At 34.8% G+C, this 22552-nt stretch overlaps 2 protein-coding genes and 1 pseudogene across 2 annotated transcripts; 1 reads left to right on the top strand and 2 right to left on the bottom strand.

The window, feature by feature from the left end:
• Positions 1 to 4132: 4132 nt before the first annotated feature.
• Positions 4133 to 7275, bottom strand: LOC120127702 (annotated as a pseudogene).
• A 2691-nt stretch (positions 7276 to 9966) lies between these two features.
• Positions 9967 to 11916, top strand: LOC120127700 (E3 ubiquitin-protein ligase CCNB1IP1 homolog). The gene is made up of 7 exons (XM_039145563.1): positions 9967 to 10074; positions 10194 to 10266; positions 10545 to 10590; positions 10758 to 10788; positions 10947 to 11202; positions 11302 to 11468; positions 11669 to 11916. The coding sequence occupies exons 1-7, from the start codon at positions 10005 to 10007 to the stop codon at positions 11899 to 11901; spliced, it is 876 nt and encodes a 291-aa protein (XP_039001494.1). The 5' UTR covers positions 9967 to 10004; the 3' UTR covers positions 11902 to 11916.
• A 2009-nt stretch (positions 11917 to 13925) lies between these two features.
• LOC120127811 (NADH kinase-like) lies at positions 13926 to 22062 on the bottom strand. The gene is made up of 5 exons (XM_039145629.1): positions 21849 to 22062; positions 15103 to 15348; positions 14895 to 14975; positions 14431 to 14582; positions 13926 to 14352 (listed from the first exon to the last, which is right to left on the bottom strand). Exons 1-5 carry the CDS (start codon positions 21939 to 21941, stop codon positions 13989 to 13991), a joined length of 936 nt encoding a protein of 311 aa, XP_039001560.1. The 5' UTR covers positions 21942 to 22062; the 3' UTR covers positions 13926 to 13988.
• Positions 22063 to 22552: the final 490 nt, after the last annotated feature.

The raw sequence follows: 22552 nt of genomic DNA on the forward strand, positions 1-22552 counted from the left end.
GTAGACAGTTTCCCATCTCTTTGTGCAGTGAAAATTCGAGGACGAATTTACTTAAGGGGGAGAGATTTGTAATATCCCAAAAAGATGACTGTGGCCGAAATGCAAATTTTGAAAGTTTGATGTTTAAAGTAGAAAATTGGGAAAAGTTTAAAGATCTAAGTTGTATATTTCCCAAAAAGAATTTATTCATCAATGGATTTATTTAGTGACCAAATTATAAGATTTTGAAAGCTTGGTGATCAAAGTATAAACTTTGGAAATTTTTAGGGACCAAAAATGGTAATTTTGAAAAGTTACATTTGGTTTCGAAAATAAGGAAATAAATATATTATTTTCACATTTTTAAATGTTGGAAAATAATATTTAAGGATTTAATTCCATATTTAATTTGTACTGTTTGATTAAAGTGACAGAATTGTAAGTTTTGAAAATTGCAAGGGTAAAATGGGAAAATGGGAAAAATATTTTATTCATATTTGACTTTAAAAGATGATAAGGTTGTTGTAGCTTGATATTAATGTAAATATCAAGTTCATTAAGGGTAAATTAGTATAGATATTTTGAGTCAATTTCTTTGGAATTCGAGTTATGTCGTGAAATAGGAAAGTGATCTACGCGAAAAACATTATCATTTGGTACCAATATTTCTTTCTAATCTTGCTGGATTTCAAAGATCCCAAATCTAAGGGTTTATGTTCATGATAGGATTCATGAAATTGATGATAAATCTTGATGATTTAGAGGTTATATGTTCATTTTCAAGCTTGAGTTATGGTTAAAACATGTTCAATCTTTATAGAAATTATTTTTTAAAAATGTGAACATGATGTATTTGAGTGAGAAAAATTATATAAGGTCTGGAAATGATGTAGGAAGTATTCTACAAGCTTTAGAAAATCCGTGGACCATTCTGTAATTTTTGAAAAGTTGGGGGACCAATTCGACAATTTTGGAAAAGTTGTGAATAATTGTATTATTGTTTAATAGTTGATGTATTATGTTGGAAATTGTTGTTTTGGAATTAAAATGAGCATTTAGATGTGAAATATGACCATTTTGGAAGTTTGAAAAGATTGGTGATTAAAGTACAACATTCACATAGTTAGTGTACCGATACACTAAGGAAGTGTATCGATACCCTCTTAAAAGGAAAACTTTCGAATGTAATTTGTGTATCGATACATAGGCAGTGTACCGATACACCAATGAAGGGATGTACCGATACCCTATAGTAGGTGCCAATACACTGAAAAGGGAAATGAAATAGATATTTCCTTTAGTTTAAGAAATGAAAGCTAGAGTATGCTATTGAGAATATTGATATGTATAAATGTATGATTGTGTATATATCAAGCATAAGCAAGTTCTGAAACGACTGCAAAGTTAGGATCAATCCAAAGAGATAAATCATAGAAGTGGATTTGGATTTATATAAAGTGTCAAGGTGAGTGCAATTTAATTTGTACTTATGTTATTGAATAAACATTGGCTTGCGATGAGCCAATGACAGAGTTACTATGGTAATAAGTGACTCCTAAAATATTATTTAATCTGTGATTAATGGAATTCTTATGTATGTATGAGTATATGAAAATGGGTATATGTGTCATATGTTATTATATGTGACATGATCTACATTATTATATGTATATGCAATATGTGATACTGAACTGCATGAATATATGAAATTATAATACAAGCTATGTGGTATTGACATAAGTGATTCTGTAAAACTCTGAGATAAGTTATATGGTATTGATATACAGACTATATGAAAGTATGTATATGAGTACATGTATAAGTTTATATGTTATTCTATGTGCTATGTGATGTATATATGAACTTATGTGAACAAGATATGACATACGTACATGAACAAATGAGAAATGATATAAGCCATATGAAACGATCTACGTGATTACATGTAATAAGTGATTACATGCACTTGTGATATTTGTTATATGACATGAACCTATGTGAGTACGTGAGAAAGAATATAAGTTATGTGACTATGTGAATATATGTCTATGAGAAGACATAACAATGTGACATGTGAATATACTTGAATAATACATGTTATATGATATGAGATATATGTTTACACATACATGTGGTATGTGACAGAAGAGAAGGAACATGTGATTATAAGAGAAACGATATGAATACAAGAATGTTATACAATGATCTATGAGATCATATAAGAATGGTAGAAGTGATGTGAACTGTTATAAATGATAATGCCTATGTTATGTGATATGAGAGCTAGTGGTATAGTTGGCATGCCAAGAGTCGAGGGTTACGTATGTTCTTCGGGACATATGAACTGATTACCTATGTTCTTCGGGACATATGGATTGACTACCTATGTTCTTCGAGACATATGGACTGATTACCTATGTTCTTCGGGACATATGGACTGATTACCTCGGTTCTTCGGGACCTATGGACTGGTCTTTTGGGACATTTATATGAGATGTGGTGACAGTCTATGTGTGCACAACCTCAGTGTACTCACATACCTTGAGTTCTCAATAGTGTACCATGGGCAAATAAAAGAAATAAATTGATTTTCATCTTCCATGATGTGAGATGTTATTTTGTGTTAAATACATGATTCTATATGTCACAAATGTAAAATGCAAGATGACATGCTGCAAAGATTAAGTACAAGATGATATGTCTAAAATGGGTTAATGATAATGATAGAGATCATGATAATGATGTTGATGTTGATGGTGATAATGATGGCATATGTACATGTATGCATTCTGTTATGTGAAATGTTCTATGGTTTTTATTACATGTTTTATATGCCTCACTAAGTCAATGACTTAGCGTGTGATTGTTTCACAGTAGGTTCCGAGAAGAAGAAAAAGTAAAGTTAAGCAAGACAGGTCAGTTTCTCCTTTCCAAGATCAGATCAGAAAAGAATTGAATAGTATGTATTTTGTAATACTGATTTTGGTTGGCATGTAAATAGATTTGAATTTGATATGTTCTCATCGGTTTTGTAAAATCATATGATTGTAATTTATGTAAATTAGTCAGTTGTATTTAGTAAAAATTTTAAAAATATTTACTATTTTGTACAAGTAAATGTTTTGAAAAATCAATGTGACATCTCGGATTCGTATCCGGGTTGGGGTGTTACAACCCATGTCAAAACTACTGCGGAAAAGATTGGTCTAATCAAGAAGAGGATATTGAGGTCATTAGAAAAAGATGCAATTATTTACCTCGCTTTGCTTTTGTTTATGACAATCTTTTGTCTTTCATGTGGCAATTTCTAGCTGTAATTCGGTGTTCTTGGGAGCATCTTTGACAATGTATAATTAATGGACCGTGTCTGATTCAATGGATCGTTTCTTACTGCAGTTTCGTTGAGCACAAAAGCGACCACTGGTATCCAGATCCAAAGATTATATTGAAGGAATTCGAAGACTTGAATAGAGTGAGGATAGCTATATGGCTCACACATAAAATGAACCACCAAGACATGGGAGAGAGATGGACAAGAAGGGCACTCTTGGTTGAAGATATGATCAAGATATTCAACGAGATGGATATTAAATACCGTATATATCCTGTCGACATCAATGTCTGTAGCATGCCTCCCATGGCATCTGATCGTCTGCCTCCTAACTGGACAGTGGGCCAGCTAAACAACATAACAAATAAAAACTACAGAACCCTTCTTTGTATACTCGAGAAATCCAATTCGGTACAGTTTCAAAGTTCCGAGTAGGTTCTCCGGTCTTGTGAAAGTTTCCGACTATACTATATATATGTATAGTTAAAAGAAACGATAATTTAAAACAGATCACATGTAACATTATTTGAAGCAGACCTAGTCTCAAAAATCAGAAGGACACTTCTGTAAAAAACCAGGTTTGATGCCTCGTGATGCTTCTGACTATGCTTGGACTGATCAGCTGCCAAGATACTACTTGTCATCTAATCCTGTTGTAGGCCTAATTGGCTTCAGCTTGCAATGCAACATCACACGGATCTTTGGATAAGACAGTATATCTGGCATTCGGGTGTCGGTAATCAGTCAAAAATATCGGGACAAACATGACGATTAACATAGATGATATGAATATGAACTGATTGTAAACCACATCAAAGACAATAATGGAATGTGAAACCGCTAGACTTTATTTTTCTAGCTGTTTCGGAGTTCAGAACACAGATTATGAATCATGAAGAAATACAAGCTGTTAAAAGAATCAACACCAACTCCTTCCATTAACAAGCTTTTTTCTAGTACACTTTTTCGTTCTGGTTTTTTACTTTATCAACAAAATATCAACTGCAGGATGACAATGACTTCTACGTAGGGGAAAAGCGGCTTAACCCAGACTGAAAGCAAGTAGCTCAGGCCGGTAATTGAAAAGATCGAAACCTAAATAAATAATAGATAATATGCTAAAAGAACACCTGAGAAGGTGGATCCGAAATCGTGGGAAGACTAGCTAGTGTATTAAGACTACCAAATTATTCTAAATGTGTCGTCGGTGTTTCGGGTTTGAGCCACAACGCCGTGAATTAAAGGGGTTTTTCATAACTGAGCAGCAAATGTCGGGAACATAAACCACACTATCACATTGATTGCGAGAATCTTTTGGCCAATACAACCCTGAGGCTGTTGGAGGTGAAGGCACTTGTGGTACAGCCCATGAGGAGTCTGGCACCTGACCCAAGCGCTCATCATCATCTACCTCTTCGTCAGCAGATCTCAAGATTGATGAACTGTCAGAATCTCCAAGCTTGCCACTATCAACCTGGAAGAATCCAGCAAAAATAATCCAGACACAGAACTCTTAGTTGCATTAGCCAGACATTTCAAATATATATATTAAAACTAGAGCAATAGTAGACAACACTGAATAGTTCAATTTGCTAGCTGAGCTGCAACATTAGAATAATATGACCTAACAAAGAACTCAGTTTACTTTTTATAGAAAATTTTGTCCAGCATAAAATTATCTTCTGTATTTTATGCCAACACATTCAATTCTGCAAGAGCCATATAAAAATTAGTACAAAAACAACTATAATTTGTACCCTAGATGACCCATTATCCATGTAACCATAGCTTTGATTTAAGTCAGATAGCCTAAATAAATCATCCATTTGTCATGACTGAATGCTTCCAGCTGTAGAACCCCCAGCAGCATATGTTACTTTTTTCAGGTCATTGTTTCCATCTCCAATATTTGATGGTAGGACCTCATTGTATCCACCAGTAAATGTCATAGGAGCCCCCCTTCTAGATGTAGCATTATTTTTAGTTTCTGAAATTTTTTCACTATAAGATATTTGGCATCAGAAGGTGATGCACCAGGGTCGGTTGTTGATTCAAGACCAGCTTTTACTCCGGTAAGCAGAAATCTTTGATGACCAGAGACGTAAGGATTCGCTGTATGTATAGCAACATCACATTTCCGGCACAGTAAAGCTCGATCTTGCAAACAAAAGAAAAACCCAGATGCTTCCTATCAAGAAAGGTTGATATGTCAAATTGATTGATTTTAATAAGGAATACTTATTCCAAAAGGAAAGAAAGAAAGGAAAAACTACGAAATAACAACTAAGCCACAAAATCAAGCAGTTTGAAGTTCCAGCCACCACAGAACAGTAGATATGATCGTACTTTGAGAGCTTATAATAAGATAGTATCAACACGGAAGGATATACGAATAAGCTTCTATCCAGCTTTACATAAGTCAACAAAAAATTCAGTGTTATATATTGCTCAAATGACATGAAACTTAGTGCAGTATCAGACATGAAACTAGTATCAAAGATGCATGGAAGAAGAGTGGGAAAAAATATCAGCAAATAATAGCTCATAAGAACCACTTGTTTGGATAACTATGACCAAGCCAAGCAGTCCTCCATCAAAGGCACAAGCAAACAAAAAGGTAGAGCTAGCTTCTAGACGTCCAACATGGCATGACTTGGAAAAGCTTTCTTGTAAATACTCTTTAGCCCTTACTAAATGAATTTAGCCATGAACCGCCATCGTACCAACATATATTTGAAGTGCACATGTTTAGAAAGTTTCAAAAAACAAATGAATTACCACTTCAGCCATCATTTCTTTGCCATCATAAACTGATAATGATGTGATTGAAGTTTGCACCGAGACAGATACAGTTTAAACAATAGTTCATTTATAAATCGCATACATCATTTCCAAAAAAAAAAAAAAAGAGCAGCAATTCTAAGAGCACCATCTCTATCTTCACCCTCCTACATCTTGGTTAAACATTAACTAAACTACATTGGTAATTAAGTTGCATTAAAGTTGCACCAAGTTTTGCATAAGTCGTCATCCCATACTCTTTCCTACAACAACATTAAAAGGCTGCTTCTTCTTAATCAATCTGAAACTTCAGTTTAGTTGCTTCTTGTCAGCGATGAAGAGGTTTTTCTATTGATCAAGGAGCTGGCCACCACAATAAATGCGGTACAACACAGGGTTAGAGTTTTATGGGCAATGATTTCCACCTATCAATAGATGGAACACAAGAAAATAGATCCCAGCAGTAGCAATGCGCACGTTGAGGACCAGAATAAACCTCGCACTTTGGCCATAGAAAACAACTTTCGCTTGAGAGTTACTTTTAGTTCTTTGTCAGTCAAAAGTCAAAATTTAACAAAAAATAGATCAAAATTTAATATTTCATTTCTCGCAGGTAAGCTAAGTAAAGAAACTCTACTCAAAATTTTAAATTAAAACCAGATTCCAACTCACCTTAAAATTATAAATTTTGACTTCTAAAATAAACATGACTACTAAACCCCAAAGAGGAAATATTTTAACTTCTCTTTTTGAGGGAATACCTGACAAATGTCGCATTTAGGCATCTGAGAAGAATAAGAAGTTAACGGAACACGCAGGTGCTTACTAGCCAACTTGTTCGCAGCGTGGACTTTCTCGTCGCACGCCCAACACAGCGCAGCCTCATCCGCGCAGCACAGCAACTTGGCCTCCGTCGCCTCGCATACGTTGCACTGAATTCTCATTTTACTTACCTAAAAAAAACCCAAAATTCCACAAAATTTCAGCTTTTTCTCTCTTTTTAAAGAATGGGGTTTATTGATGGTTTAAGTGAAGGGTGAGAAAGGGAAGAAGCCAGCGAAGCCAAACGAACCGATTCCTTTCACTTTATTGTTATTAATAATTGTTTCAAATTTAATTTTTTGGGGTTTGGTGGGGAATTTACAAGGTGGCGCGACCTCTCACAAAGCGGATATTTTTTGAGGCTATGAGAAACTTACACGTGGCAGATTTCTGGTGGAGACCATGCTGCCTTCCTGGTACTGTCGGATAATATATTTAAAATATTAAACTTAATACTTAATTATATCTTATTAAATTAAAAGATTAATATATTTAATTTTTAAAATCATTTTTTTGTAATATTATTAAATTAAAAGACTTCGTTAACTATTTAATTTTAAATAAATATTATGAATAATAAATAAATAATGTGATTTTAAAATTAAATATTTTAATATTTTAATTTAATAATAATATAAGTAAGTATTAAGTTTAGTATAATAAAAAATATCATATCATAATTAAGTGACTAAGCTTTCGGTCATTAATTTAAAATGTCTTATATTTTAATCTTATATTTATCGGGAAATATTCATATTGTGATGATACCATTATATAAGTTAAATGTGGTGAAATTAACTTAAATAACTAGTTTAGCTCAATGGTTGAGTGCATTATTTCCCATGCAAGTGTCATAAGTTTAATTTACGTTGAGAGCTAGAATAATTTTTTTTATTTTATCTTCATAGTGATCACCACCTAATTGGATGAATAAAATTAATTAAAAATATTAACGAAGAAAGGTGACGTGAAAATTAAAAATATAAAAAATTGACATGTCCTGACACATCAACATTTTACTTAATAAAAACAATTTAATTAATAGTGTGTTTGGTGTATCACATTAATAATGTGTTTTGGTATACGACGTACACCGTAAACTCTTTTATGTATAAATAGATAGATGTTGTGATGTTTTTGTGCTAACATGAAAGTTAAAAGTTAAAACTAAAAGTGTACTTTATTTATTTTTATCCGACTTATATTTTTATTTTTTATCTAGCCACTTTTTTTTTTATTTTCAATTTAGTTTTAAAACATAATTTATTTATTTATTTACAATTATTTTGACATCGATAAATTCATCTCGTCATTTTCTATCACTTTATCAATTTAGATTTTTCTAAAAATCTTTTAAAATTCATAAAATTAAGTATAAAAAATATATAATATTAAGGATTTGAAGACTTTGTTGGAATGGGATTTGAAATGTCTATTTAAAAATTCAAACAATAAAAATCATTCTTTTGAGAAGACGAATAATATATATTTAAAACTAATTTCATCGATTTTAAATAAAAATTAAACATAAAATAAAGATTGAAATGCAAATATTCAAATATCAGTTTTATCGCGAACGAAAGTCAACGATGATCAATGATTGAACGATGATGACAATTTTAAGAGTTTAGGATTAGTTGAAAAATGAAAAGTGCAATCATCTCATTATATCTTGAATGATCAAAGAATAAAAAAAATCAAATATCATGACTTAATTGATTTTTTTTATAGTTTAATGACCAAAACAAGAAAACAATAAAAGTTTAGAGATTAAATAATATAATTTATCTTAATAAATATTTCTTAAAGGGATTAAACTAAAATTTTACCATTTTTGTAGGGATAAAATTTAAATTTCACTATTTCATTATGCTACGGTAACTTTATAATTATAATGGGACTAAACTGCAGTTTTACCATTGACGCCGAGCTAAGTCCAAGCATATTACAATAACGAACCTATTCAAATACTCAAAACTGAAGAATTTAAAAGCAATATTACGCGCCAAAGTGATATTTTCAATTCAAAGCTTTCACCATCGAAGAAAATGGCAAAGAAAGGAGATTCGTTTTGTTCCAGATAATATATTTGAAGGTAAAACTAAAATTGCTTCGATTTCAACTTCTTTTCCTCGGCGTTCTCGATTTCTTCGTTCGTTCGCGGTTTTCATCTCATTTCCACCATTTAAAAAAAAAAATCTTAGATGATCTGTTAACTGTGAAGTTCTAGGTGTTATAAACTTTTTTTTTTGTTATTTTAGATCAAGTCGCTAGTGAATCCGTCGATTTGGAAGGAATTCTGGTCAACTTGTGGATAAAAGGTTGGTTATCACTCTGGTTGGTTACTAAGAAATTTAGGAAGACAATAGCAGAGAACTTGGAAATCTCGAACTAAATATTTTCATTTACCATGTTTGGAACCTTATGAAGCTGAATTATTAGGTGATTTGGTTGAGCATCTTACAAATATTCGACTGGGATAAAAAAATATTTTTTGGCTGATATATTGCAATGCCGAAAAACTCTAGGGCTTTAAATTTTCCTTAAACCTGAACGTTAATGATCAAAAGCTGATTATGAATTAGTTCTGAATTACATTTTCCCTAAAATTTATGAATCTTCAAGCTTCGGTGATAATTTAATTTCTGGTTTTTATCCAATATAAATTTCAACTTACTAGTTTAGGTACTATCTGATCATCACTTTAGTAGTTTATTTTTATATTCCAAAAGAAAACAAAACTTTTGAAGGATTTAAAATAAAAAGAAAACAGATTTTCAACAACAAAAAAAGGTTTTGCTTTGTAATTGGAACTTGTTCACCCGTTCATAGCAATTTCTTACTTTCAGGAAACTAAACTAACAACCAAACATTAGGATAAGATTCCGTAGGATATTGATAAACTCCAGGAAGTCTTTCTTATTGGGGACCAAAGCTTTGTTCCTTTCAATTCATGAAACAAGCTGTAGCAGTCATTGACTTGTAACATTTTATCTTCTTATTGGGCATATGCTACTAAGGAACCTCGCCCTGATTGTTGCTTGTGATACACATAGAGTTTATGATTTGAAGACAAATACAATCAATTGAAATGAGATGCAATGCCTGCTGGCGTGAATTAGAAGGGCGAGCCATTTCCACTACATGTGGTCACCTCTTGTTTATCCTAACTATTTTCATCGAACTGCTGTAGCAATTGTATACATTTTATTTTTTGTTTCCATTGTTTAAGACTGAGAAACAGTTAATGCATGGAAAGATTCCTTGACACTGCAAATAGGTACAGAAGATGCAAGCAAGATCCTTAGCAATGATGCCGCATGCCCCGTTTGTGATCAAGTTCTCTCTAAGAGGTAAGAATGTTATCTGGTGGGAACATTATAATGCTTTCCAGAATTTTCGTTTTTTTAATCTAATGAAATAGAATTACACAATGAAAAATTTTAGTTATTGATTATTTGGAAAGAGAGGTCTGTCAAAGAATTTGAGTGTTTATTGATTATATAGGTGAGGTTGTTAATCTGTTATGAAGCATAGGATTGTTCTGCGTAGATTTTAGGTTTAATTACTTTTGATGTTGCATCTTATTGATTTCAATTTTACTTTCCTAATCTTGAAATTTGATTCTCAGTCTTATGAAACCTGTGGATATCAACCCAAATGATGAATGGATAAATGTAAGCAAACGATTCACTTGGATTATTACATACAGTTTGCTCTATTGTTTAAAATATTTCCCTGGTAAAATCTGCGCCATGCTGTAGTTTTCATTTGTCTTTTATTGTGGTGCTGCTTTATTTGTCTACTTGTTATTTTGCTCGCTTACATGATGTATTTACTGCAGATGGCAATGGCCGGCGTCTCTCCGCAGATATGTATCCTTTATATTATAGTCCACACGATTTTCCAATTACTTGATGTGTTTCTGTAATGTTCTGTATCATTTGAAAGATTTTGCAACTGAGAGAGAGAGAATGGACTCTGATCAACCTGAAAAAACCTTTTAGACATGCCATTTCCTTAATGAATTTAGTGATGAAGAGTGCATGCAGAAGTGTGATGTTTTACATTGGGCAAAAGGAATTAGAAACGCAGTACAAGATGAACAGAATTGTAGCTCAGTACCGGCAGAAATACGAGGCAATGCACGAAAAGTTCTCAGAGAAACTGGATCAGGTGCATACTGCTTATCAGAAAATGGCCAAGAAGTGTCAGATGATGGAGCAGGAAATTGAGTGTCTGACAAAGGATAAGCAAGAGCTCCAAGAAAAGTTCTCTGAGAAATCAAGGCCAGTCTAAATTCTATTCTTTGAACTTGTTAATTCTTTTGGCCAAAGCTTATATTATGCTTCTTGAACCCTGCTAACTTCAAATATCACAAATTCCAGACAGAAGAGAAAGCTTGATGAAATGTATGATCAATTGAGGAGTGAATACCAATCAGTGAAACGGTCAGCCATCCAACCTGCAAACAATTTCTTTGCAAGAAATGAGCCTGATTTATTCTCAAATTCAGCAGCTAACATGATGGATAACAGAGATCCCATTCGAAAGGGTAATCATGTTCAATGCTAAAATAGATCATTCAACAAGCTGAAAAACCTTTTACTAAAAGCCTTTAAACAGTTAATATTTTCCTTGGTTCCCGCTATCGTGATTTCAATCCAATGTATAGTAGGTCATTTTTGCTTAATTATTCCCCTCCCCAGTTAACTTATTTGTTGCAGATTTGTCGGTTTTCTCCTGGAACTCCAGTGCCTCGAGAGGACGTATGGCCAGCAAGACAAAACAGTTCAAACTCTGGTCCTTTTGATATATCAAGTGGCTCACCAGCAAAGCAGGCAGACATTCCGGTTAGGCGAGGTAACGGTGCTCACCATGCTTTCAGAAATTCTGCTGCTAATCCTTCAATGACTTTGAGGAACCTGATAATCTCTCCTATAAAGCGGCCTCAGCTCTCTCGTAACCGCAGTAACCTTTTTGCTTAAGCAAAAAAATTTAGGCATGCTCAATTTACTTTGTATTTCTCGTTTGCTGAACTTAGGTCTAGATTTTCCAGATCATTATTGATTGCAGCATTATAGAGGTCTATTTCAAGCAATTTGTAGTGATTCGATGGATGCTAAGATCTTTTAATTTGAAGTGGAACTGTGATGAAATGTGTGGCTAAGCTTGACACTGTTTTTCTTATAGCATGATGAAAAGGAAGTATAGAATCATCATGCATTCGATGGAAAACTGTAATGATAGTTTTTCTGTTCTTTCTTCTATCAAACAAACTGGAAAATTGAGATGTCATTGATATTGTATTTGACCTGTCACGGGATAAGTCGGTATAAAATTCATGAGTAAAATCTAATATTTTTACTTTGAGATGTACGTCCTGAATTTGAATCTAAGATTTTTTTCATAAAAGAAATTCATAATTTTGATCCTATTTTCTCTAGAATTTTTCTATGGGATGTTTTGGTTCGAAACTGAAAAGACACATCTTAAAATGATAAAATTTACAAGGCTTATGAAAATTCAAAAAGAATAATAACGAATTATACTCGCGATACTTTTGTGACTCGACCTAAACCGGTCAAGTGGTGATGAATCGAATCATAAGTTATTATCCATGCGCAAAATATCTCAAAGTGACATTCAATTAACGAGATCCCATTTTTGCATGAAAAACTCCCCAAGTTTTACGCGTGGAGTTTGCTTCGGTTCCTCGTTTAGGAAGTGATTTTGGGGGTCACATCGATTAGCATGTATTGTTTGTGGCTAGTTCTTGCTTTAACCGCTTGAGAAATGTGTGGGGGGGTCATTGGTTTGCTGCCCTTTTAGGAGTCTTGTTCCCGACATGACAAACCTCTGCTTTGGCAAAGAGAGTGGATGACAAAAACTTGATTTTCTGCTTGACTAATGACCACAAGACGAGACAAAGACAGTCCAAAATATCATAAGTTGGAGCCACTCAATTGATTAAAAAAGCAAAAAAGGCTCTTGCCCTTTAAATATCTCTAATAATTTATGTTCAGTATTATATTCTATTTCCGAGTTATTATTTTATAATATTTTAATTATCCGATTAATTCGTATAGATATCTTCAAAAGGAAATTATTTTATAAAATTTTAATTATCCGCTTTGTTCGAACAACTATCTTCAAAAGGTGGCATTAAACAGGTTTGGAATTTGAATCCTAATCGTACAAATAATGTCAAGAATTGTAAACCTTATTAGTTATGATTATAAGTACTATAAATATCTTTAGATTACAGATTCGGCTCATGCTAAAATCTCCTCCATTAAACATAAGATTCAACAATAAACTAGCCCTATGCTTCTTCCTCTAAAGGAGACCTGATTTATCCCTTTCCTAATGCGTGTCTGATACAATAGAAAAAGCTACTACAAAGAACACATAATTATGATCGCGAAAGGAGACTCGTACAACCGGAAAGAAACCGACCAATAAACGTAGAAGAAAGCTCCTTCGACTTCTGGGTTAAACTCACGTGGCAAGGTGTTCCACTCACGTGAAGAGGCTTTTAAGTTGGGGTACATTAATGGAAAAATGACCCGTTTTGCAGGGTAATTGATACTTTCTTTTGTTCTATTCCCTTACAGCCAGACTTATATTCACCAATGTCTAATATCCACAAAGCATAAAGGGGAAGACAGAGTTAAAAAACATTCTAAGTTTATCTTTATATTTGCATGATATGGACACCAGACAAATGCTACAAAGATTCAACATCAACCCACCTCCAAAATGTCTAACAGAGACGGCCAAACTTTGCCACTTCAGCTGATTAAAATTCACACTTTTAGATACTCGAGGACTGCAATGAATACGATATCGACGGCCTGTCTTTAACTCAGCACCACATGTTAAAGCAACACTCTAGACTATTACCCTATAATACTTGTACTGATGGACATTTGTAGCATTCGAAGAAGAAAAGATTTTATCTATAATGAAAATGAAAGGTCGGTCTTTACGCGTTTCTTTTGTATTTACAAGAGCTATAAAGTAGTCAAGATTAAAAAATGATGATGTCATTTTCCAGCTCTTTACATGAGATTTATGATGACAAATGAGGCAAGACAGCTTGCAAATTTGGGGCCTTGGAAGATATTTCTATGGCATCCCCACTTTGGATGGGGTAGAAAACATTAGAGCCATCGAAATATATGAAACCCTCTTTAGAAAACCATGCAGCATCCATTGACTGATCCGACTTGATTAAACCGTGAATTAAGCTAGAATTGGCTGCTCCAAGTGAGATAGGCTCTCTTACCATGTACTGTAGATCCCTAGTCAAAATCGGCATTGCAAATCCTCCTGCTGACAGCATGGCAGCTGTTGATCCTGCTGCACTTGAGATTCTGAGACCACTTGATCGGCAGTTCACTAATGGCGAACATGCCTCGTCATTCCCTCTAATTCTGCCAATATGCAAAAAGAAGATTTTAAAGCCTGCATCATTATGTTTAAATGCTTACTTATTTGTTAAAATTCCTTACTTGAATGAGAACCGAGAAACTGTTGCAGGACAAGGGTGTGCAATCAAGATATCATTAAGAGCACATGTAGACAGAGCTTTAGAATTTACAGATACTGAAATCCTCGTCAACTTTGAAGGAGCTATCTGACCCTCTAGAAAGCCATCTAGCACCTGAAAGAAATGTCGAATATCTATAATTTCATCGACAAGCTTCAATTTAGAAAAGAACCTCTAGCTTAAATTAGCATAGGCATGTAAGTTTAGAATCTCTAGCATTTACCTAAGGTTCCCTTTAACTTCTTAAACTTTCAATTAAGAAGCTTATTATCTAACTTAAACAAACATAAACTTTAGTCCTTTTCAGACATGAATTGATATGTAACATCCTCACAACAAATTTGTCACTAGAGAATTCTTTTCTTATGCAATATCTCCAAATAATGATAATTCCTTCTTTTACACAATATATATATATATCCTTACTTGCTCGAAATTTTTGACTGTTGCTGCACATAAATAACCAGTGCTTCTAGTAGCATCGAACTCATTGCTGAATTTTTCAACCTACCAAAAAAAAAAAGAATAACTACCATCTCCAACTAAGATGTATTATTCAATTTAAAAGATTGTTCTTATCACCAACTGAATTTTAAAATTGGTATAAGGCACTTGGCTAAGGAAATGAACTAACCTCTTCAGCTTGTGTAGGATCCGAATTTACTCCTAGAACTGGAATTGAGTCATCCAAGAAATGACTGGCCTGCAAAAGAGTGCCGTCACCACCAATTGTAACAACCAAATCCACATTATGAATTGGTTGTGATAAGTTGTTCCGAAATATAGGTTTCCAGTCAATTGACTTCTGCTGTAAAATTTTCTGACAAATGTTTATGGCTTCTTTGTGCACCTGATGCCTATTATCAATATAGTGGAAAATCTGTAACAATACAAAGAGAAAAATTGAGTGCAACTTATAAATTAGTTCTAGTGGGAGGATAGAGAGAGGGCGAAGTAAACGGAACAATGATCATAGAAAGTATTCTAAAGTTCTCTATTTTGCTAGTGATTGTTCATGCTTGTGGCTAACAAAATGGTTGAAAAGTCATGGAAAGGAAAACGGTGGCCAACAAATGTTGATAATTGAACCAATTTTTTGGTTGCTTTCGGTGGTGTTTTAAATGCACCGAAATATTGGAAATTAAATAGCAGGTTTTGTTGACATTTGGTAAAGGGATAATTATCAAATTGGTTTATATTTTAGGGTATTTACAAGATTAGTCCCTAAGCTTCAACTATAAATACCCTAGCTCATTTAGCTTTAAAATCATCCCAAATCATTTTCTTTCTCCCAATACTAGAGAGCTTTCTTGTGAGTAGTGAGTGTTTTGTAAACACCTATAAATTTTCTCTCTTAGTAAAATATCTGCAGCAGTCCGGAGACGTAAGCAAAATTGGCTGAACTTCGTTATCAATTTCGGGTATTTTTTTTTCGTTTTTGTTTCGCATTCTCACTAATCTGGTTATAGGGAAATTACTCGTACTCGGTTTATTTCCTAACAACTCGTAATCAAAGCTTTTGGTTATAAATTTTGTCAATTTTTTGCAAGGTTACTATTCATTACTATTCACGTGAATAGTTAATTTCATGAATAGTGAAATTTTGTCGACGATACAAATTTGTCGACGGAGGTGTTCCTATACACAGTGGTTCGCAAGAATTGTCAGAAACGATCCAAACGAAGCCATATTCGAGTGGGAGCGATGACTGTAGACGAATGGAAGGTGAAAATTGAAAAGTTCGATGGTGTGGACTTTGGCTTTTGGAAGATGCAGATCGAAGATTTTCTGTACCAGAAAAATCAATATCAACCCCTCTCAGGAAAGCAACCAGAGGGCATGAAGAATGAAGACTGTGCTCTTCTCGACAGACAAGCCCTTGGAGTTATTCGACTGACGTTATCCCGTAATGTTGCTTTCAACATAGCAAAGGAAAAGACCACGGCGGGTCTTATGGCGGCTCTCTCCAGTATGTATGAGAAGTCATCGGCCTCAAACAAAGTTTATTTGATGAGGCGATTATTCAATTTGCGGATGGCGGAAGGGGCATCAGTGTCATAACACCTAAATGAACTCAACACAATCAAAACCCAGTTGAGTTCAGTGAAAATTGAATTCGATGATGAAGTTCGAGCTTTAATTCTCTTATCATCTCTACCAGACAATTGGAATGCTACTGTTACAGCAGTCAACAGCTCGTCGGGAAACAACAAATTAAAATTCGACAATGTTCGGGATCTGGTATTGAGTGAAGAAATTCGACGAAGAGAATCAGGTGAAGCATCAACCTCCTCAGCCTTGCACACGGAGTATAGAGGGAGAACTTCATAAAGAAATTCAAATCGTGGCAGATCAAAATCCAGATGGGGAAAATCCAGAACGGGAAAGAAAGATTTTACCTGTTATAATTGTGGCAAGAATGGTCAATTTAAAAGAGATTGCCGAGCATTGAAGAAAGATACCGGCGCACAGGATTTTGCCAACATGACAGAGTAGACAGGTGATGCCATGATTCTAAGCGTCAACAGTCCGATTGAATCATGGATCTTGGATTCAGGGACATCTTTCCACTCCACCCCATGCCGAGAAATCATGGAGAACTATGTCAGTGGTGATTTTGGGAAGGTACATCTAGCTGATGATGAAACCTTGAAGATCGTCGGAAAGGGAGACATCCGATTAAAGCTGCCAAACCAGACCACCTAGACGCTGAAAGGTGTGAGACATATTCCTGGTCTTAAAAGAAATTTGATTTCTGTAGGACAGCTTGATGGAGAAGGATATAGTACAACCTTTTCAGGCTGTGAATGGAAGATTACCAAAGGAGCACTCGTCATTGCTCGTGGTAAGAAGACTGGTACTCTCTATGTAACCTCAAATTTAGAGAATATCATTGCAGTAGCAGATGCTGATGGAAAATCAAACCTATGGCACCAAAGGCTTAGCCATATGAGCGAGAAAGGGATGAAGACACTTTTGTAAAAAGGGAAGCTGCCGGATCTAAAGAATGTAGATGTCGACTATGCGAGGATTGTATCTTTGGCAAACAAAAGAAAGTAAGCTTTGCAAAGATTGGTAAGACACCCAAGGTTGAATACTGATGTATGGGGACCATCTCCAATTCCATCTCTTGCAGGCTCATTATATTATGTCACCTTCATCGATGATTCAACAAGGAATGTGTGGGTTTATTTTCTGAAGAAGAAATCAGAAGTCTTTGATACCTTCAGAAAATGGAAGGCCATGGTGGAAAATGAGACTGGTCTGAAAGTCAAGCGGTTGAGGTCTGACAATGGAGGAGAGTGCAGAAATATGAGATTCAGAGATTTCTGCTCAAACAATGGGATCAAGATGGAGACAACAGTTCCCATGACACCGCAGCAGAATAGCGTAGCAGAGCGCATGAACAAAACTCTAAATGAACGTGCCAGAAGCATGAGGATACATGCCGGATTGCCCAAATTTCTATGGGTTGAAGCTATCAACACTGCAGCTTACCTGATCAACCGTGGGCCCTCAGTTCCTTTGGATGGCAGAATACCAGAGGAAGTTTGGAGCAAGAAAGAAATAAACCTTTCTCACTTAAGAGTGTTTGGTTGTATTTCTTATGTACACATAGATTCTGCTGAAAGAAGTAAACTTGATGTCAAGTCCAACAAATGTGTCTTTGTTGGTTATGGTGGTGATGAGTTCGGTTACCGGTTTTGGGACTATGAAAATCGAAAGATCTTCAGAAGCAAAGATGTCATTTTCAATGAGAATGTGATGTACAAAGACAGGTCAACAGTAGAATCAAGCAGCTCCAATACCAAAGCTGAAACAAATGAATTTGCTGAGTTCGAAGAGATTTCTGGAAATGATGTTCAAATCAGTCCTGAAGCAGTTCAAGAAGAACCATGCACACTGGAACTAAGACGCTCCTCCAGAATTCCTAAACCAACCCAGCGTTATTCGCCTTCTTTGCACTACTTGTTGATGACTGACAATGGTGAACCAGAGTGATATGATGAAGCAATGCAGGTGGAGGATTCAGTCAAGTGAGAGTCTTCCATGAAAGATGAGATGGACTCGCTTATGTCAAATCAAACGTGAGAATTAGCTGAATTACCACCAGGCAAGAAAGCGCTCCACAACAAGTAGATTTACAGTATCAAGGAAGAGCACGATGGGAGAAAACGCTACAAAGCGAGATTGGTTGTCAAAGGTTTTCAGCAAAAAAAAGGTATTGACTACAATGAAATTTTCTCTCCAGTCGTGAAACTGTCTACAATCAGACTGGTGTTGAAAATTGTAGCTGCAGAAAATCTACATCTTGAGCAGTTAGATGTAAAGACAGCTTCTCTTCATGGTGATTTGGAGGAAGAAATATATATGAGGCAGCCAGAAGGCTTCATAGAGGCAGGCAAGAAAAACCTGGTATGCATGTTGAAGAAGAGCTTGTATGGTTTAAAACAAGCTCCTAGACAATGGTACAAGAAGTTCGATAGTTTCATGAGTAGCAGTGGTTTTACAAGATGCCAAGCAATCATTGTTGCTACATCAAGAGGTTCGACAATAGCTTCATTATTTTATTGTTGTACGTTGATGACATGCTCGTTGCAGGCTCAGACATGCAAGAGATTAAAAACTTGAAGCAAAAATTATCGAAGCAGTTTGCAATGAAAGATATGGGCGCTGCAAAGCAGATTCTTGGGATGAGGATTAAGAGAGACACAAAGTCGGAGACTTTGATATTATCACAGGATGAGTACATCAACAAAGTACTCTCCAGGTTCAACATGCAAGATGCTAAACCAGTAAGTACACCTTTAGGTGTTCATTTTAGACTCTCCAAAGAACAGTCACCAAAGATGGAGGAAGAACGTGCACACATGGTGAATGTGTCGTATGCCTCAGTAATTGGAAGTATGATGTATGTCATGGTTTGTACCAGACCAGATATTGCTCATGCAGTGGGAGCTATTAGCAGGTACATGAATAATCCAGGCAAGGTACACTGGGAAGCATTCAAATGGATCCTCAGATATCTGTGGGGTACCACAAACAAAGCACTTTGTTTCAAAGGTGGAGATACAATACTGACAGGCTATGTAGATGCTGACTTAGCCGAAAATGTCGACATCAGAAGAAGCACTACAGGGTATGTCTATACTCTAGGAGGAACTGCAGTGAGTTGGGTTTCTCAACTACAGAAGATAGTTGCTCTCTCCACAACTGAAGCGGAATATGTCGTTTTATGGAAGCCATCAAGGAGATGGTTTGGCTCCAAAGTTTCTTAGAAGAGTTAGACAAGAAACAAGAAATCAATATCTTGTATTGCGACAGTCAAAGTGTTATTCATCTAGCAAAGAATCCGTCTTTTCATTCCAGAACGAAACACATACAATTGCGATATCATTTTATTCGGTCTCTTCTGGAAGATGGGATTTTGAAACTTGAAAAGATTAGTGGAGCTCAAAATCCAGCAGACATGTTGACAAAGACGGTGACAACAGAAAAATTGAAGTTGTGTTCAGCTTCAGTTGGCATGCTAGAATAACGAGACCAGAAATGTTGCTGCATTGATCGAGGTGTGAAGACATATTAAAATCAGTCTTCAAGTGGGAGATTGTTGAAAAGTCAATAAAAGGAAAATGGTGGCTAACAAAATTGTTGAAAAGTCATGGAAAGGAAAACGGTGGCCAACAAATGTTGATAATTGAACAAATTTTTTGGTTGCTTTCGATGGTGCTTTAAATGCACCAAAATATTGGAAATTAAATAGCAGGTTTTGTTGACATTTGGTAAAGGGATAATTACCAAATTGGTTTATATTTTAGGGTATTTATAAGATTAGTCCGTAAGCTTCAACTATAAATATCCTAGCTCATTTAGCTTCAAAATCATCCCAAATCATTTTCTTTCTCCCAATATTAGAGAGCTTTCTTGTGACTAGTGAGTGTTTTGTAAACACCTGTAAATTTTCTCTCTCAATAAAAGATCTGCAGCAGTCCGAGACGTAAGCAAAATTGGCTGAACTCCGTTATCAATTTCGGGTATTATTTTTTCGCTTTTGTTTCGCATTCTCACTAATCTGGTTATAGGGAAATTACTCGTACTCGGTCTATTTCCTAACACTGACGCCTATTATCAATATAGTGGAAAATCTGTAACAATACAAAGAGAAAAATTGAGTGCAACTTATAAATTAGTTCTAGTGGGAGGATAGAGAGAGGGTGAAGTAAACGGAACAATGATCATAGAAAGTATTCTAAAGTTCTCTCTTTTGCTAGTGATTGTTCATGCTTGTGGATGAATACTGCAACAACTGCATATATGTACAAGGAAGTCCTTATTTAGTTATTGTTTAGGGTGCATATGATCTAAACGAAATGGCCGCAACCTAACAAGAACCAGCACGATACCGGGGTGTGTGCCACAATAATGTTAAGGTACACACAGGAAATGTATACTCATTATTTTGGATGGAACGAGAAGTAAAATAATTTATTTTTCATTAAATTCTAATATCAAAGAAAGTGCCGAAGGCTTCACGAGAGTAGAAGCCTGTTATAGTTTAGGGAAGGAGCTATAGAAAAAGATAGTACTTACACACGTTAGCTGAAAAATAAAAGATTCTAAAAGAGAGATGTTGCAGGTCCATTGGTTTGGCAGAGTATGAAGACAAAAAGGGTAAGCATGTTCTACGTGTGAGGCCTGCATGTTTGCTCTTCAAAACTAGTAGTCATACTGTCATAATCACTTTTGGATTTAGATTTTCAATATTTTTGTATTATTCAAATTCAGTTCTGCACAAAGTTACAGATACACATTTGTATTGCTACACTAATCTGCAAACCGAAAGTAATTTGTCTTCTCATGGGAACCAGAATTGGTCAAGTTGGTGTAACCAGTAAAGATTATAAGGGTTGACAAAAAAGGTGGAAGATACAAAAGAGCTGAAGTTTTGGTGGTTTATGTGAATAATTTCAAAAACCTCATGATATGGTTTCAACATTGTTAAGATTTATGTGGCAATGTCACATTTCCCGTTTGCACTTAAAAACCTACCCAAAAATTAAGCCACTAAAATCTTGGTATACCATGCAAGAACTGACACAAGGATAGAGATAATCATACATCAGAAATGCATAAGGGGTGATGTAAAAGATCTCAACCCTATTCGTTAGGAATGTAAAATACAAGATAGCACGTAAATCACAATCATCTTAGAGGTAGATTACAAGATAATGATAGGCATCAATGGTAAATGTAACTCGTTTAGCTGTTATGAAAATCTTTTATGCCCTCTCCCACACACTTTTCGTACGGAATTATCATTAATAATACAAAGAAAAAAGAATGGATAGCTGACGGATGGATGGAAAAATCCAGGTTTACCCGAGGATTGGTGAAGCGAGAAACCACTTTTGATTGAATAACTTGGTAGACATCAAATCGCTTCAAGAACAATAAAAGTTTTCTTCTTGCCATTGTTTCTTCTTGTCGAAGAAGAAGGCTTTGTCCGTTGGAAAAGGGAAGAAAGCAAGCACGGCAGAACGTTAAGGCTGGGCAGTTAGCCCAACCCAATATTTTGGCAGGCTTGAGAGCTGGATTAAATTTCGGCAACTGTTTGAATTAAATTTCAGGCTTGATAACTGGATTTAGCTAACATCTTGAATTAAATTTATTTTGGTGTTCAATGAAAAAATGAAAAATCTCTGAGTTTAATTTTCATATAATTATCGGTTTTTAATTTATTGACCGATTAATTTATATTAAATATTAAAAAAATTAATCTGACGGAATAAAGTAAACTGTATTTTAAAAAAATCATTCAAAAAAATTAATTTTAAAATAAATTTATCTCATTCGATCATATTTAATTTAAACATGTATAAATTACATAAATATTTTTTTATACATCTGAGGTAAATACAATGTAATATTTGTTCAAAAACTCTCTAGTCTCAACCGATTAACTATGAATGCTCATACCCCTATCAATATTCGAACCCATGATCTCTAGGGATCTACGAGTTCCGTAACCACTGAGGTCAATTGGCTCGTGCATTATGTAAATATTTTAACCCCAATAAATAAAT

This window comes from Hibiscus syriacus, unplaced genomic scaffold (genome assembly GCF_006381635.1).
Source record: "Hibiscus syriacus cultivar Baekdansim isolate YM2019G1 unplaced genomic scaffold, ASM638163v2 tig00110472_pilon, whole genome shotgun sequence".
NCBI lineage: Eukaryota > Viridiplantae > Streptophyta > Magnoliopsida > Malvales > Malvaceae > Hibiscus > Hibiscus syriacus.